The 19,629-nt window shown below is 34.1% G+C and overlaps 1 protein-coding gene and 1 long non-coding RNA gene across 2 annotated transcripts; both read left to right on the top strand.

Annotated features, from left to right (window-relative positions):
- Positions 1 to 1,845: 1,845 nt before the first annotated feature.
- LOC120185238 (protein FATTY ACID EXPORT 3, chloroplastic-like) lies at positions 1,846 to 18,240 on the top strand. The gene is made up of 3 exons (XM_039189519.1): positions 1,846 to 2,053; positions 2,175 to 2,556; positions 18,124 to 18,240. Exons 1-3 carry the CDS (start codon positions 1,940 to 1,942, stop codon positions 18,222 to 18,224), a joined length of 597 nt encoding a protein of 198 aa, XP_039045450.1. The 5' UTR covers positions 1,846 to 1,939; the 3' UTR covers positions 18,225 to 18,240.
- Positions 18,241 to 18,266: 26 nt separating this feature from the next.
- On the top strand, positions 18,267 to 19,544 carry LOC120185242. Its single transcript, XR_005522105.1, has 4 exons — positions 18,267 to 18,288; positions 18,373 to 18,419; positions 18,535 to 18,572; positions 19,479 to 19,544. It is a non-coding gene; the product is annotated as an uncharacterized LOC120185242 (long non-coding RNA).
- The last annotated feature ends 85 nt before the right edge of the window (positions 19,545 to 19,629 follow it).

Here is a 19,629-nt window from a genome sequence, read left to right as displayed (position 1 = left end):
TTTTTTCCATTTCAAACAAATGAAAAACCTACTCTTGTGTTGTGTCTTCATCTTGAAATGCTTCATCCATTATCACAATGGATTCATAGCTTAATTCTTAATTAGTAATTAGTATGTGTTGTGCTGTGCTGTGTTCCATAATTTGGAGGACCGATTAGTTGACAGTTGAGTGGCGTAAATGGCGCTGAATCTCAATCCTTTTACTTAACCTAGTCAAACATGTTTGACAATGTACATTCTGGTTTTTGGTGTAAACAATGTACATCTGAAAACACTTGCCCTGGACCTGTACGCCCGGGACCGACCAGCACGGTGGTTAGCTGAAGCCTTAGAGATAGATAGGAGTTACCTGCAACGACTCCATCGGATTATAAGATTTCATCATGCAGAAACCTGGATCCATGACATACTTAGTGCCATCAACGATTAATGATGCTTCTGCGATATCTGTTGCTAGGACTATCATGCTTGCATCAACTCGAGTGGGTTTGAATATTTTGGCTTGAAGCTCAGTAGGAAGATTTGCAACTATAGGTCGTATTGACTTTTAAGGAAACAGTTATTAACCAATGAATATTACTATAATTCCCCGTTTTTGTAAACCAACCAATACATGTTTATATAGCTGCATGCACTCAGCAAGTACACAACTAAACCTAACAACCTAGCTAACAGACTGCTAACAGCTCAACAGTCTAACCACTAAGACCACTCAGCTAACGCCACGTGTATCCTTTAACTCTATTATTCCCTCTGCCCATTCTTGTCTTCTTCTCAAAACAAGGCAACACACATATTTGTCACGAAACTATTCAAACGCTACCTTATATAAGTGTTTAGTAAGCCCATCTACAACTTGATGAGAAGCTGGTATGTAATTCACACGTAATTGTTTGGTTGTTACCTTATCACGGATAAAGTGAATATCCAAGTATATGTTGGACTGGACATGGACATGATAGACTGGGTTGACACTCATTGCTGCAGCACCTGAGTTATCGCACCACACAACTGGATGCTCTCGCTGCTGCAAACCAAGATCATGCCAACAATGCACCCACCCATGTAACTTCAGCAGTTGCATCAGCAATGCTCCTGTGTTCTGCCTTCATTGTCGACCTTAAGACTAATTTTCACTTCTTGGAACACCATGCCACTAGACAATTTCCAACAAACACACCATACCCCGAAACTAACATACGATCGTCTATATTTACACCCCGTCATCGTTCACAAAGGCTATTGTAGCCAGATCAATCCTTTAACTCAAATAGGGCAGATAATAAGTATTTGCAACACTAAAAAGCCATTAGAAAATATCTTATCCTACCTAATAACCGCATCTTGATCATAAGCTTCTGGCATTTTGTACTCACCAATATGATTTACTAAGAGTGGACTGACAAAGACTGTCGTCCCTAATAATTTTAAATCATCATATATTTTAAATATACATTTTATACAATTCCAAAGCTCCTCAAGTGTCTTTTGCTCCCTCTTATTTAAGTGATCTAAATTTATGTAATTGAAAGGAGAAGAGAATCCTGTGCCCATATGGGAGCTTCCACTGTGATTCTGTGGGATCCGCTCGTAATTACGTGTCACCGAGGCATAGCATCGAAACGTTTCCCTCCTACTTCCTATTTCCAAATCCGTGGGCAAAAAACAAAAACGTTTGTTAGCCGACGTCGTTTCGAGCATCCATTTACTCGAAGCAAAAGCAACGAATAAAATCCCTGTTCTCTTTTAAAATGTATTTCGCCCTTCTTTTCTCTTCGCTGTGCTTATAGCTCACTGCTCAAGGAATTGGTAATAGCAAAAATGTTTTCCATAAAAAATCTGAACCTACCTGCACCTTGGAGCCTTTGAACAATCATTCGTGCTTCTGCTTCTCCATTGCCACAGTGTTTTCCGCCGTCTCTGCGGCTGAAGCCATCTCATGGCAGTCTCTGTCGCCGTTCCCAAAGGTTTAGTCCTAGGTTTTTGCTCACTCGATAGGCGTATTTCCTTCAGCCAATCCGTCGTCGCTTTCGCTGCTTCTCACGATGAATCGGTGAGTTTAATTTCAAATGATAGTTTATGACTTACGATTTTCTTTTTTAATTCAAATCTTTGTTTTTCTTTCATTTTAAAATTTTCTAATAATACGGTTTTTGAATTATGATTTTTTTTAGAAGCATTCAGAAATAGATGTGGAGAGGGAAAATGGTGAAGAATCATCAAATGAAGAATGGAAACAAGCTTCAGAAGCTGTCAGAGAACAAGCCTTGAAGATGCAAAGCGTGTCCCTAGAAGCTTATGAGATTTATTCCAAGAAAGCGTTGGTTACTCTGAAAGAAACCTCGGAGCAGCTTAAGATTCAAGCAGAGATGGCCAAACATGATTTGATTGAAAACGTAAAAGAAATCGGTGGACAAGGAAAAGTTTACCTCTCGACGGCAGCCGAAAATTCCTCTCCAGAAATCAAAGAAATTGTCGAAACATTCTCTTCCTACTCAGCTGATGATTTCAATGACATTTCCAAAATTCTTGACTTTCACGTTGGCATACCTTACGGTATCGGATTCATCTTTTATGAATTAATCTGCTTATTTCAATCGATTGATTCTGTCCAATCATGCAATTCAGTTTGAATATGTATGGAAAGTATACTATTCTCAATGGAGTGTGTAGACATTAATTTTTCCATCATCATATTATTATTATTATTATTATATTATTATTATTATTATTATTATATATATTATTATTATTATAGACCCAAAATAAATAAAAACACAATCTAGAGCCCAAATTATTAATCCCGAAGCCCAAACATGGAGGCCCAGATCCGGATGGCCCAACAAAAGACCCAAACCCATTTAAGGTTTGTATCATTTCTCTTAGGGTTTCATAACCTTATCCCAGCTGCCGCCTCCAAGCTTCAGCCGCTACGTCCTGCCAGGTGGTCCAATGCCCTACTGCCACCGCCATTGCCGACACTCCTTTGCCACGCTACACTCGTCAGAAGACTCCAGAACACCAGATGGCAGCCCACGACCATCCCTATGGTGAGTCACCACCATAGCTATGGTGACTCACCTAGGAAACCTCTTGGGACCGGTCTGAGAGCCACATCCGACGAGCCTATAAATGGCCACCACCACCTGCAAAATAAAAAAAGGAAAAATAGACCAAAGACATAAATAAAAACCACCACCAACAGAAGCAATACACCAGCAACAGACGAAAACACAACAACCCATATCAAAAATAAAAGAAAAGAAAAGAGAGTGGAGCAGCTTACCCTTGTAGGAGTCTCCAAACCGCCGTGCGACCACCAAAAATCGAAGGTAAAAGACTAGATCTAGGCCGAATATGAGACTTTTAGGAATAAAAAGGTTCAAAATCGAATAAGGAGAGTGAGAGCTTTATTTTGATTTATTGTGGGATTTTCCGATCACCGTGGTGGTCGGTGCCGGAGAGCGGCTGCCGGCCGAAACCTTTTTTCCTCCGGTGAGGGAATTGAAGAGAGAGTGGAGAGAAATTTGAACTTCTCTCTTCTAGAGAGAGAAGTGAAATGAGAAAAATGAGAGAAGTTGTCTCTCTTGGGCCGATTAAAGGGTTTATATACCCTCTCCCAAACGACGTCGTTTTGAGGGGAGGGGCTTATGTGTAATTTCACACATAGTAAAACCCTTTCCGCCATCCTTATGATTTTTTAAATTTCCATTTTAGTCACCAAATCAAATTTATAAGTATTTTGATTTGTTTTTTTAATTTTACTTATTTATATTTTAGTCATTGAAATTAACTTATGAACTTTTAATTTGGTATTCACATTTCTATTCCTTATAATTTAGTCCTTGACCTAATTATATATATTTTAGATTAAATACCTTATTTAGTCCCTCATAATTTAATTAATATTTACTTTAATCCCGTATTAGTATTTATGGCTAATTTACACTATTAATACTTATAATATTTCGAATTAGAGCTATAAATTTTAATATTATACATTTTATTTCTGTTATTTTAATTTTATTTATTTCAGTCATTATTTAATTGCAATTTTATTATCCTTTAAATTACAATATGTTCAAATTAATAATTTAATTATTATTTTGTTATTATTTTATTTATATAAAAATATATTTGATTAAATATTGTATTTATAAAAACAAATATATATATAGTTTTATTCATATTATTCTTCATTTTATATTTCTTTAATTTTAGTCATATTAATAAATATTATTTGATTAATTTTATAAATTAATAATATTTATTTTTAAATATTAAGAAATGACAGTCTTAAAGCAACTAGATGTCTTATTCTGATATTTTAAAAATAAATAAATATTTGCTAATAAATATATATATATATATATATATATACTTCATTATTTTTTAGGAAAATTATTATATTCTTATTAATATTTATTTATTTTTTAATATTAAGAAATGGTCTGTCTTAAAGCACCTAACAGTCATTTTCTGATATTTCTAAGTAAATAAATATCTTATTTATAAAAATATAAACATTTTCTTAAAATTATACTAATAAATTTGAAATAATAGAATTAAGAATTAAATATATTTTTAAAATTTTAAATTGCTAATAACATAGACAATTTATAATTAATAAGTATCAATTTTGGGCGTTATAGAGGTGATAATCCTTCCCTAAATATAATCGACCACGAATCTTTTCTTTATTAATTTTTTTTTGGTTATACGCAAATCAGTTTATCTTTTAAATTATGTTTTCTTAAAAACTATTTTAAGAGATTATTTTTAGGTATTTGACCTACCTACCCAAAAAAAGGTCAAAGGCGACTCCCGAAATATTTTTTTCCCAAACCATTTTTTTCCGCAAAGTAAAAATTTTGTGCCCGGGCGAAAACCAGTTACGACAGCTTGGCTACTCCACTGGGGACCTGGTCAAGCTTTAAAATCAATTATAAATTGTCTCTATTAATTAGAAATTAAAAATTCATATATTTAATTTACAATTCTTTTCTTTCAAATTTTTTATTACTTATGATTTTCATAATATTTTTTTATTAATGTTTTTTTTATTTTTAGATATTAAATTTCATTTGTTTGTCAAATGTTTGAATATTTCTCCTCACACCCAAACACTTGCATTGCATAACATAAACTTTATAATTAAGCTTGTCCCTTTTAAGTGGGAGTGAAAGCGACGTCTTCGTGAGAATTTATTCTCCGTGTCAGACCTAGCAAGTAGCTTTCGGGGTTCATATGCTCTATATCTTCGTGAGAATTTATTCTCCGTGTCAGGCATAGAGAAATGTATCCCCTCGAATTGAACTCGATCCATTTAAGTCTGTAGTGGACTAGGATTGAGGGTTGGCAGCCCAAGGGGGCACCAACAAGGACAGTTTGAGTACCTTTACTCCTAGAACTGAAACCCTACATATAATAAACCCTAGAAATTCTCCCGATCTGAAACCATGCCGAAATTTTGTTCAAAGTAGGTGTACACCAAGGAGAAATAAGCTCTAGCTTTTAATTTATTTGATTTTATTTTTTTCTTCTAAATAAATACCTGTGAACTAGTAATCATGCGGTTAGATTAATTTTTCCAAACAAAGCATGGAACTAGAAAGCATGAGGTTAAGATATATTGATAGATAATTTTTTTTCTTTCCATTAGTTGGTACTAACCAATTTATTTTTTCCTTTCTCATTTTTATTTTTGATATATTTTATTTTGCTCTAATTTGTTTATATTAATTTCTTGTGTTTGCATTGCATGATCATAGCATAACCAAAAGGTGTTGACTTGAAAGATTGTTCATCGAATTGGAAAGACTTCATAAATGGACAAAAAGTTTTATGATCGAACAAAATATGACGCAACCACGGAATGACATCCTGAGAGAACTCTGATGATAGAGGAGAGCTATAAACTCAAAGATCATATGCCCATGAAAGAGCAAAAGGAGATACGAGAAATAAGAGAACAGATGTCCAAGATGATGGGTAGAATATCTGTTTTGGCCAAAGGAAAAAAGACCCCTGCACAAAAAGAGAGAGAGGTCAATGAACATAACCCTGCAATCTCAGATATACAAGGGACTTCTGATCCTAACCAATTTGAGAAATTACAGACAGTCATCATTCGTATTCACAAATCGTCTAGAGATACCAAAGAAATGGTGACAACTGTAAAAGCTCCCAGAGATGAGAAAAAATCACGTAATCTGAAATCGTCGAAGTTTAGTTTGATCTCGGCATCTAAAACTCAGGTTCAATCCAAGACAAAAGGCGGTTCTCATTTTGATGTTATTCCTAAATCATTTAAAGAGTTATATGAGAAGTTACTTAAAGCGCGAGAAGTGGCTCCATACTACATAAAATCGTTTCAACCGTCGTATCCTAATTGGTATGACATCAACTTTTATTGTAAATATCATGCCGGAGCTCAAGGACATACCATTGAGAATTGTCTTGCCTTCAAACGTCGAATCCAAAGTCTTTTAGATCATGGAACCTTATAATTTATGATAAATGATCGACCTAGTTGGGTAACTGAAGGTCCTGCTAGATTAATACCAAAAGTCTTCAAAGATAAAAGTATCAGTAGGGGGTGTCCAGAAGGAAAAAGGTTTGCTGAGGTCCGAGACTCAAATACGTCATTTAAAGATTGAAAACGATAAATTAAGCACCAAAATGGAAACCATGCATGAAGATTTCTAGAAGGTCAATCAAGCCTTTCAAAATGCTGGCATAGGAAACACCCCATAAGAGTGGATAACAGGGGTTACCAAACTGAAAAAGAACTGCAACATATATGAAGATCTTGTCCAAAAACTTCTTGGACACAAAGGTTCTCTTACAAGAGAAAATGAGCAACTCTGAGAATTGACACAAGAAGATAAAGGAAAAGGATAATGTCATGGAAGAAGCCGTAGTCCAGACAGGCAATACGACCAATAAGCTGATAGACTTAGCTGACTTTACAAGGAATTGAAGCAGACTGATAACTCAACTTTTGAGAATGAATGAAAACTAACTTGGCTTTTGAGAAGTTAGGAGGGAAAGTTATCCCCTATATGTAAAGTTTTGTTGAAGTTAGGACTGAAAGATATCCCCTACATGTAAAAGTTTTGTTTGATGCACGAAAACTTTTGTGTTCAATGAAATCTGTTCTAAGATGATCACTCTTGAGTAACACCTTTTCATACATGCATTTGCATTTCACATCTTTGCATTTTCATTTTGTATTCATACTTTTAGGTTTACATCTTTGCATTACATAGTTTACATTCTTATTTTTGCTTTTATGCATTTTCGCATTTACATTACATTATTTATTTAAGTATTGTTATATACATTGATTATAAAAACATGTAAATAATTCTTGAAAGGTTTTGTAACAGTAAAACCAAGATCATTCATTTATATTACTGTACCATCATCATGAAAACAATATAGCAATCTTATGAAGAACTACAAGATCAGTGGCCAGAACCATTGACAGGGTTACCTCAAGATACAAGGAAAGAAGCATCGGATTCAGTACATGATGGATTAAATCAAATTATTCAGGGGATGACATCTGATAAAGAAGAGATAACTGATAAAGAACAACCATGCTATCAGATCGAAGAGTCGATAATGATAATATACCCTAGGATATCCCACTCGAACCCAAAGAATAGCCTCTTTAATTATTCACAATATGAGGAGAGAGTCAAGAGGGAGGATGAAGCAATCAGAAATATGAAATGTGTTAATGCCTCCCACAAAGAACTAGAAGCAAGAGAGCTCAGCTTGGTTCCAGACTTGGTTATTCCCCATGAATTCAAAATGCTAGATTTTGAGAAGTATAATGGCACCAGTTGTCCACTAATCCATCTGAGAATGTTTTGCAGAAAAATGAAAGGATATTTAAGTTCTGATGATCTGTTAATTCACTCCTTCCATAATAGCCTCATTGGACCAACAGTAGTCTGGTATAATCAATTGACCCAAGAACAGATCAGGAGATGGGTTGATCTAGTTGATACATTTTTGGGACAATATCGGTATGTTAAAGGATTAGCTCCAACACGTATGAATCTTCGAGGAGTAAAGATGAAAGACAATGAAAGGTTTTAAGAATATGCCTTAAGATGGAGAGGAGTGGCAGCACAAGTTCAACCTCCCATGTTAGAAAAAAAGATATCACGTATGTTTCATGATTCCCTTCCCGCTCCTTTCTTCAAGTTAATGCAGGAAAATCCGACGAAGGAATTCAAGAATATTGTGACAAGTGGAGAATTAATTGAGAATGTAATCAGTGAAGAAAACTCAAAAGTCACATCCAAGAGCCTGAAGGATCACAAAGTGAAAGCTGATGATGTGAATGAATGTAGCATACATAGTCCCCATAATTGTAAAAGAAAAAGAGCAAGTAGTTGTTCGAATCGACCAAAGAAAGTCACACGATCAAGAAATACTTTAGAGGTGTTCAAACTTCTATTTAAGACTTATACCCTCATTTGATTAAGGGTCAATACATCACACCAAGACCAATGAAAATGCCACCAAACCCTTATGCTCATAGTTATAATCAAGATAGTGTTTGTGATTTCCATTTGGGGGTATTTGGGCATTCTACGAGCAATTGTAGGCAACTATTAAAAGAAATAAAGATGATTGTTGACAAAGGAGTCTTGACACAAGAAATGATCAAGAAATGGGAGGCAAATGAGGACAAGAACCCTAGTCCAATTACACACCCAACATTATAGGAGTAATGAGGCATGATAAATAAACAAGTGGAAGTTGTTATCTACCACTGTAGTACCTTTCATTTTCAGCATCTTGTTTGAACTTGTTTTTTGTTCCTTTCTCTGCTTTTGTGCAATAAATAAATTTGTGTTGCTTTTATGGTTATGAGCAAAGAATAAAGTTTTAATCTTGAAATTCTTGAGTATCAAGTAGATTAAATATTTTTTTTTAATTTTTTAAGAGTTATAGATCTTTGGCAAGTGGTAAAATTATATCTTCCATATCCCATCCAATGCCAATTACTTAACCTTTACTAAAACCAAATCCTGACACTACAATTATCTAAGACTCTAAAGAAATGTCTCTACCTATTTTTGAGAGACCAACTCCAGATGTTTACTGGTTTATGATACTACCTTCCACCATATACATGACTTCATAAGCCACACTTTTGTCCTTCAAAATACAAAACCATTATACTGGTAAAACCAAAAGACTTCAAAAGAACCAAACTTTCAATTATCCATGAATCTTCCTGCAAGAAGAGACGAGATGAGGCATCATGGATCAATTTATTGAAGATAATTTTGAGGGATTGGGGCATACTCAAAAAAGAAAAAAGGATTGATTTAAATAAATATATCATGCATTAATTACATTGTTTTCATGTAAATGAAAGTTAATCTTGAATATTCATCCCCCTAGAGATACTCTTTTTACAAAGACTTCTATGTATGAGACGACTGAACTTTGTGCATAGTTTAAGCATGTAAACTCATTGACATATCACTCAAAGATGAATGGGGCAATTGAAGAAGAAAATAAGAACGTTAAGAGGATCATTACAAAGACCACTGAAACTTACAAGGATTGGCATGAAAAGCTACCTTTTGCCTTATATGCAGATCGAAATATTATTCGAACAACACTGGGCAATACCGTATTGTTCAGTTTTACTGATTTAAGTTGAGATCCCACCACTTTGTATCTTGAAGGAGGTAAAATTGGAGGAGGTTGAAGGGATCCAAGCTCGATTTGATCAATTAAACCTTATTGATAAGAAGAGATTGAAAGCTATTTACCATGGGCAGATGCATCAGAAACGGATGTTGAAAGATCACAACAAGAAAGTACATCCGAGAGAGTTCTAAGAGGGTGATCTAGTGTTTAAAAAGATATTGCCTATACATAAAGATTTCCGTGGGAAATGGATGCCTAATTGGAAAGGGTCATATGTTGTAAAAAATGAGCATTTCCGGAAGAGCATCGATTTTGGCAGAAATGGATGGGAAAGTTCTGAGAAACCAAATAAACTCAGATTCTGTCAAGAAATATTATACTTGAAGAAAGAAAAAAAAAGAAAAAAAAGAAAAAATTGAATCAAAATAGGCAACTCATAGAGCCTCAAGTTACAAGATTGATCAAGTACAATTAGTTCAAAGATTCATATTCAACAAGAAGCACAAGAAATACTGGAGATGAATGAATCTTATGGAAAAATCCTCAACAAAGCAGATCCAAGTCAAGCAAAGCAAGATTGATGGCATCTAATTAAAAGAGAATATCTTCAGAATTCATTCCGCCTCTCAAGATTTATTTTTATTTGAAAAAATTGGTTTATAAAATCTTTAATACATGATATGAAAAATGATAAAAGGGGGGTTCAAGATGTAAATTTTGAATAACATCTTGAAACCAAAGGAGGATTTGAGTTGAAAACATGAAAAGGCGGCTCGAATATTAAATGGTGTAACAACGACATAAGAGACGATCTTAAGCTCTTAATGAAGCACCACATATCCCAAAGATGTTCCTGAGAGTCTGGAAACAAAAAGTATCTCTACCATATAAGCATAACAATCATTTCTTCAAGATAATGGAAACCCAAAGAGACATATATGTGGACTAACCTGAGAGACCTTACTTTACCATAATCAACCTACACCTTAAATCAGTCAATAATTTTAACACTTGCCATAGGACTATGATTTTTGAATGATTTAAAAAAGTAGTTGATTTATTTGATATTCATTAATTTCATGTCTTATGATTTAATTCTATTGTGAACCTGTAAAGGGTAATATTTTACAAAATTCTGTCATTCTTCAATAAAGAAAGAGAAAAACATTTTCAAACAGGACAGTCTCAAATGAGGAAAGTCTGTAAAGTAATTTGTTCCCTATTCTACCTTTATTGTAGAAAAAGAAAGTGATGCCAAAAATGAAGCATTTCACATTCTTGAAAGAAAGTGGTCCAAGAAGCCAGAAAGTCTGGAGAATTGAACTTGTAATGCCCTTTCTTGTGACATTATCAGCAACTCATCAAGAATGATTACCTTATGCTAAGGGACATATTGAGAGCCCATTTCAACTAAACCTTTCCATGGGAAGAATGGGATATGGAGGTGTCTATCTTGAAGTAGCAGAAGAGCCAGTCATTGTAGCAGCCATTGTAAGAAAATGCACCAACAAAAATCTTCAAGTTCATCCGATGATGTTTATTTCTTCCAATAAGATTGTTACACTGGATGCCACTGACAACAAGGTCGAATTTGCCAAATCTACTCATTAATTGCTCTAACCTATCATCATTCAGTTCTTGTGCATCTGTTTTCAAAAGTATGCCAAGACAGTGGAAGGCAACACCTGCATCACTGATCCCAGAGAAAAGAGGCAGGACATTAATACCACCGAGGAACATGTCTCTAGCAGATCCTTCTCCTCGTGTATGGTTTTTAGGGAAACCTAGAAGCATTTCCACCTCTTCAGGTTCAAGTGGAACAACTTTATTCCTTCCAACCCATACTAGATTCCATTTTTGGCACTCATCAAGAACATACTTCTGGACATTCAAAGGTGGCTCATCGTCATAAGCTTCAAGAGCCTTACAGATCCTTTCTGTCAATTTGGCACTTCTTGTAGATGTTTGTAAACAATTCAACTTTGTTCTTGGATCCTAAGAAGGCCACCAATTTTTTTTATCAATGGAAAAGCATTATGTATGGTGCGTAGAGGAATCAGAATAATAGGAAATCCGTTCTCAATTGACAGATTATGAATATAACCCATTTTCATTGCAACAACACACAAATACTTCGAATCTACAAATTTTGGCTCTACATCGTATAAATACCGTGACATTTTGGTCCAGACACCAATTGGAGCAAGTGCCACGTTCTCGTAGTAGAAATAAGGAGACCCAATAGCATCTTCTGAAAGTGTTCTTTGAGTTATCTGATCTGGTTCGGTAGGAGCCCCAAAACCAATCATTAGATTTGAAAGATGAACTGCATGATCATCTTCATTAAGAAGCTTCTTTTCAAGCTTCCTCTGCTTCTTCCTTTTCCAAAAATTAGCCCGAGTTTTGCCTTTTCCTTATAATTGGGATCATTGCATAATGGCTTCCTATCTTCTACCGGAAGAAGTGTGTCAGTAGCCTTAGCCATTTGAACAACACATATAAAATCTGTCAACTCTGCAATTGATGAATCCGGACCACATCTCTCCATGGCTATTGAAGTCTCAGCCTCTCAGTACCCCATTTTCGTCAAGTATAACAGTTCATTCTCCTCGTCAGAATAAGAATTCAGGATTTTCTCGGTATCAGAAGAACTATCAATATCTGTGAAATCATCCTGAAAGATTGCTTCATAATCAGATGAGTAGTTATCAGAATCAACATGTTGCATGAGTGTGGACTTTTCAAGAACCTGTACCACTGTATATATTGTCTTGCTATTGCATCAAAGTAAGATTATTGTTCACATAAATTGGTTTCTCTCCCACGGAAAAGTATATTCCAGAAATAGCCTTCATTGAAAACAAGGTTCACTGTGTCGACCTGGAATGAATCACCAAGCAATTTACACCACTCTGTCCGACTAGATCCCTCCAGATCCAAAAAATGGGCACATCATTCAGAAGAGACACATATCTCAGACATTTTCGTCAGAATGATTGATCACTTCTTAAGATTATGACAACATGAAGATAATTCCTCGATTTACTTGACAACTGATGTTTAGTGATATCAGAATGAGAGTATTCAAGATAAACAGATTTGAGGCACGGATAAAGTCGCAAGTACCCACAATAGTACATTGTCAAAATTGGACCTCGTGGGAATCATGATATTGAAATCAAACAAACATTGAAAGTAAGTCTTACAGTTTAGAAGGTTGAAGGTTGAGGGCATTGTGAAGGCCCAATTCAGACAGATCCATATAGGATATCTTTAAAGTCCATTTTAGATATAAATGATTCATGTGGGGCATTCTGAGGGCCCATGTCAGTATGAATATTTAGGCATTTTGAAAGCTCACATCAACAAGAAGCAAATGCTGAGGCATGCTGAAAGCCCATTTCAATCAGAAATTATAATAACATTTTGAACGTTCATATCAGTAAATGCTGGGGCATGCTGAAAGCCCATATCATTATGTGTTAAAGATCATTGGTTTGAACAAATATTTCCAATAAGATAAAAAGATATGAAGAATGAAGATAGTGAAACAATGACAGTAGAGCTGACTATACATAATTGCCTCGTTCATTAGGCAGTTGTATTAGGGTCCTATTGTTGAATAAATATTTACTCAACAAGAATGGTTTCAAATACCCAATCTTCTTAACCACGTGTCATATAACAACATGTTCTTTGTTAAGATACATCACGGTTGTATGAATAAAGATAGTCCACAGGCAGACCATTCGGTCTAGGGTTCAGTTCCTCAAAATCTCGACTTTGAATTTTGTATTTCGTGTGTCGGTGATGATTGGAAATATTTATTTGAGATTCCTGGCGGTTAGTTTCAACCATACTGTTGAGGTTACGAAGCTATTTTTCACATCAATTTTTGTTTACTTGATGACATTGAATAAAGAGGCTCAACTTACGTATATTACCCTTATTCCCGTTGTTACTGGGGTTATCATTGCCAGTCAGGATGAACTGAGTTTTCATCTATGTGGTTTATCATGTGCGTTTCATCTACAGCAGTAAGAATTCCATGAACCTCCTTCTGTACATGGATCTTATAGCTGATATGTTTCTACTTCCTACAACACTCATTACGAAAGAAAACGTGATCAGTATCACACTTGCTCAAGATGATATCAAGATCAGTTGGTATCTCTTTTTCAATTTAACATTAGCATATTTTATGAATTTGACCAACATTTTGGCCATGAAACACATCAACATCTCACTTCTATTCCTACTGAGTTTTGTTCTCAAGTGGTCTTGTGACATCACACAAAAGCTTTGAATACTATGAAAAGAGCTTCATTGATCAGAAATCTGTGCAGAAACCACAGAAAAGGATGAATGTGTTGTCAAAAGCTTTACGAAAATCCGGGCAGAAGTCACGAGAAATGATGAATGTATTGTCACATGTTTTACGAACCAGTTATTATGGTGTTGTTGTTATCATATGATGTTTTCATTTATTGGTCTGAAATAAAGTTTGACTTCTTCAACCCCAAGGTCAAAAGTGAGATATGATGAAGATTTCTTTCCACAGAAGGGAAGCAAAAATTTTAACAACAAGAAACTAGTGGATCCAACTAAGGTTGAACGACAGGTTATTGTTAAGCATCTCGACATGATATAGTCCAAGTTGCCTTGTTCGAGATCTGATTAGATGTGAATACATAAAGGAATTAGGATAAATCCTCCTTGTGACGTGTTTCAAAACTCAAATTAGAACATACTCTACTCCCCTAATTAATCCTCGCTGAGCCAGACATATTTACATCTACACTCTTCAAAGATGATAGATTCTCTTTTCAAAGATGATAGATTCTCTTTTCAAAGATGAACGCTTTATTTTTTACACAAGTCCAAGCAAAGAAAGCCGATGTTATCAAAGATAAAAATGGGGCAACAATATCATAGTTCTGATTACTGTAAGAGTTCCATAAATAAAACATTTATTCTGAGACTTTCATGAAGCAAAGAAGACACAAAGATACAAGTTGATCAGATGGCTCTTCAGAGATACAAGCTTGATAGCATAAGTTGCTACACTGATATCCAAAGGTAACCCTGACAATAAATAATGAAGTGAAGGAATCCACTTTGAAGTTAAATGAAGATTGCATCAACATTCATGCATTCATAAGAACATCATTTACACAATAGACAATACATTCATGATACATCTGCGTGCAATGCATTACATTGATACATCTGAGTGCATTCAAACATGAAGTTTACAGATCTTCGTATGAACAAGAAGATTCATGATGAAAAATACCTTACAAGAAGAAGACAGAATTCAAAATCTCAAATGCAGGAATCACGCAAACATCTGAGGAATAGATGGACGCAATCCACATAAGAAGCATTATTTTAAAATGGGGCATGTTACCCAATCAATAAGTTATTTCAATGAGAAAACGATTTCCAAAATTTCTCATTTAATCTTTTCTAAAAATGAAATTGTTGAATAGTAAGAAAACGATTTCCATAGTTTCTTTCTTACTAAATTATTTCCCACATCTGTAAGACCTACAATGCATGATGTTTTCAAAAAGATTTTGGGAACTTTTTGATGTTTTTTAAAGCCTCAGGGTCATCTGTAAGACCTACAGTGCATGATGTTTCAAAAAGCCTTCGGGAGCTTTTTTTATTATTATAAAGCCTCAAGGTCATTTGTAAGACCTACAGTGTATGATGTTTTCAAAAAGCCTTCGGGAGTTTTTTTTATTTTAAAGCCTCAGGGTCATCTGTAAGCCCTACAGTGCATGATGTTTTCAAAAAGCCTTTGGGAGCTTTTTGATGTTTTTTTAAAGCCTCAGGGTCATTTGTAAGACCTACAGTGCATAATGTTTTCAAAAAGCCTTCGGGAGCTTTTTTATGTTTTTTAAAGCCTCAGGGTCATCTGTAAGACCTACAGTGCAAGATGATAGGACCTTTGGACAGAATGTTTTCAACATTTCCATCCTACTCAAAAGAAGCCAAATGAAAAAATTATTATCTTTTTCGTCTTTGCTCTATTCTTGTTAACATAATAATGAACAAAGAGGGGCAGCTGTACACATTAATTTTTTCATCATCATCATATTATTATTATTATTATTATTATTATTATTATTATAGACCCAAAATAAATAAAAACACAATCTGGAGCCCAAATTATTAATTCTGAAGCCTAAACATGGAGGCCCATATCTGGATGGACTAAAAAAAGACCCAAACTTATTTAGGGTTTGTATCATTTCTGTTAGGGTTTCATAACCCTATCCTAGCCATCGCCTCCAAGCTTCAGCCGCCACGTCTTTGCCAGGTGGTCCAATGCCCCATTGCCACCGCCATTGCCGACACTCATTTGGCACGCTACACTTGCCAGAAGACTTCAGAACACCATATGGCAGCCCACGACCATCCCTATGGTGACTCACCTAGGAAACCTCTTGGGTCCGGTCTGAGAGCCACATCCAACGAGCCTATAAATGGCCACCACCACCTGCAAAATAAAAAAAAAAGAAAAAGAGACCAAAGATAGAAACAAAAACCACCACCAACAACAGATGAAAACACAACCCGTATCAAAAATAAAAGAAAAGAGAAGATAGTGGAGCAACTTACCCTTGTAGGAGTCTCCAAACCGCTGTGCAACCACCAAAAACCGAAGGTAAAATACTAGATCTAGGCCGAATAGGAGACTTTTAGGAATAAAAGGGTTCAAAATCAAAATAAAGAGAGTGAGAGCTTTATTTTGATGTATTGTGGGATTTTCCGGCCACCGTGGTGGTCGGCGTCGGAGCACGGCTTTCGGTCGGAACCCTTTTCCCTCCGGTGAGGGAATTAAAGAGAGATTAGAGAGAAATTTGAACTTCTCTCTCCTAGAGAGAGTGAAATGAGAAAAATGAGAGAAGTTATCTCTCTTGGGCCAGTTAAAGGGTTATATACCCTATCCAAACGACGTTTTGGGGGAGGGGTTTATGTGTTTTTCACACATGGTAAAACCCTTTTCGCCATCCTTATGATTTTATAAATTTCCATTTTAGTCACCAAATCAATTAGATTAAATACCTTATTTAGTCCCTCATAATTTAATTAATATTTACTTTAATCCCGTTAGTATTTATGGCTAATTACACTATTAATACTTATAATATTTCGAATTAGAGCTATAAATTTTAATATTTTACATTTTATTCTGTTACTTTAATTTATTCCTGTTTTTAATTTTATTTATTTCAGTCATTATTTAATTGCAATTTATTATCCTTTAAATTACAGTATGTTCAAATTAGTAATTTAATTATTATTTTGTTATTATTTATTTATATAAAAATATATTGATTAAATATTGTATTTATAAATATATATATATATATATATAGTTTTATTCATATTATTCTTCATTTTATATTTCTTTAATTTTAGTCATATTAATATATTATTTGATTAATTTTTAAATTAATAATATTTATTTTAAATATTAAGAAATGACAGTCTTAAAGCAACTAGATGTCTTATTCTGATATTTTAAAAATAAATAAATATTTGCTTATAAAATTATATATATATTTACTTATTATTTTTAGGAAAATTATTATATTCTTATTAATATTTTTTAATATTAAGAAATAGGTTGTCTTAAAGCTAGAAGTTCTTTTCTGATATTCTAAGTAAATAAATATTTTATTTATAAAATTATAAACATTTTCTTAAAATTATACTAATAAATTTGAAATAATAGAATTATGAATTAAATATTTTAAAATTTTTAAATTGCTAATAATAGAGACAATTTATAATTAATAAGTACCAATTTGAGAGTTATAGGGTGCTAATCATTCTCTAAACATAATCGACTACAAATCCTTTCTTTATTAAATTTTTTTTGGTTATACGCAGATCAGTTTATCTTTTAAATTATGTTTTCTTAAAATCTATTTTAAGAGATTATTTTTAGGTATTTGACCTACCTACCCAAAAAAGATAATGACGACTCCCGAAATATTTTTTTCTCAAAATATTTTATTTTTTTTCCACCAAGTAAAAATTTCGTGCCCGGACGAAAATCGGTTACGACAGAGTGGATGGCTTATTGGATCAACCTGAAACTCTATATGCATTGTTGTTAAATCTGAACGTGTTCATAAAAATGTTGATTGAAATAGTTAAATTACATGAACAGAAACTTCAAATTCTTTTGTGTATTTCTGGGTCTGGCAGGTATCATTCTTTCAGTTGGGGATTTCTTTCTTTCATTTCGTGCCCGGACGAAAATCGGTTACGACAGAGTGGATGGCTTATTGGATCAACCTGAAACTCTATATGCATTGTTGTAAATCTGAACGTGTTCATAAAAATGTTGATGAAATAGTTAAATTACATGAACAGAAACTTCAAATTTCTTTTGTGTATTTCTGGGTCTGGCAGGTATCATTCTTTCAGTTGGGGGATTTCTTTCTTTCATGTTGACGGGGAGAATTTCTGCGATCAGGTTCGGTGTAATTCTAGGTGGAGCGCTTTTAGCATGAGGTCTCAAGTTTAAGATCATATAAAAGAGGAGAGTCCTATCCCTTGCCTCCAAAGGACAAGCAGGTTGTTACTTAATTTCTTAACTTGCAAATATTTTACATCCTTAATAGAAGATATGTTTCATTAACCGGATTACTTTTTCGGCAGTCATCTCATCTGTCATGTTTTCGAGGGCGTTAAGCTCTCTGGTTCTGGTAGGGATTCTATCTCTTTATAACCTTTATTTTTCTGTATGTTTTAAATTCCGGCCAATTTTGGTCTCAACTTCTGATTTTTCTTGAATTATTATTTTCCTTGTCCTTTTTGCAGAGAACAACTCTGGGCACCTTTATCGCTACCTTAGTCAGGTTCATAAATCTTTTTGTGACATTTAATTTCTTTGTTATATGTAAATGGAAATTACTCTGCGCGGTGTGACATTTGATGACCATAAGTTTACAAACCTTGGTTCTCTAAAACATGGTTATATGATGATAATAGTCTGTCAATTAAGCTTGTGTGTGATGTCACTTTAGTCCTGATTGGCATTGGGTCTTCGCTCAATCCCGAAAAATTATTCTGCTCCTTTTATAACAAAAAAAAAAAAAGTGGACCTATGGCATAAATGAAAGATATATTGTCAAATATTTGACAATAGTGATTTTTGTCTTATTTTTCTTTTTAGCTTTTTATCTTAATATTTTATTTTAAAACAAAAATTTAATCACTCTTAGTCTTTATTTTTTTAGAATATTTTAATTCCAAAGTTTCATTGTAAGGCAAAAAAAACCGCTTCATTTATGAAAATCATTAATCGACAAACGGTTAACATTTCAAAATAGAAACATTTTCCTCCAAATTAATACGTTGAGGGTCAAAATATTTCAAAAAAATAGAGACTAAAATAACTATTTAATCAAATGTTTGGAGTATTTTTTGTCATTTTGTCTAAATGAAGGAATGAATATTAATTTTGCCTCTTGCATTTAGTTACCAAGTACACCGTATTAGCTTACAGTTAGATATTTTACCTTGCTTCTTGAAGTCCTATAAAAGTTTGTACTCTCTTGCTGTTAGACTGTTGCATGAAAATTTTAAGTTTTACCTGCAATTGTTTTAATGTTCTTGGCATGAACTCCTGTGAGATACATGATGCAATTCCATTGTTTTTTTATTTGGATTCCTAGCTAAACTTTAGTTTGCAAGGGACTTTTTTTTCTTTTTATTCCACTATCCGAAGTCCAGCTTCTCTGAAATCTTGCTTTCATGTGCAGTGGTGCGGTGGTGGCATTCTACACATACAAGCTTCTACCAAATGACAAGCCCGGCTTAAAACCTGGTACAGAAAACTGATGTGTTTGCTCTGTTTTTTCAGCAATTACATGCATAATGTTTTAAATCAACTTAGAAGCCTGATATGGAAGA

This window comes from Hibiscus syriacus, unplaced genomic scaffold (assembly GCF_006381635.1).
Source record: "Hibiscus syriacus cultivar Baekdansim isolate YM2019G1 unplaced genomic scaffold, ASM638163v2 tig00113084_pilon, whole genome shotgun sequence".
NCBI lineage: Eukaryota > Viridiplantae > Streptophyta > Magnoliopsida > Malvales > Malvaceae > Hibiscus > Hibiscus syriacus.
The sequence above is the reverse complement of the archived record's forward strand: the minus strand, read 5'-3'. Positions and strand labels throughout refer to the sequence as shown.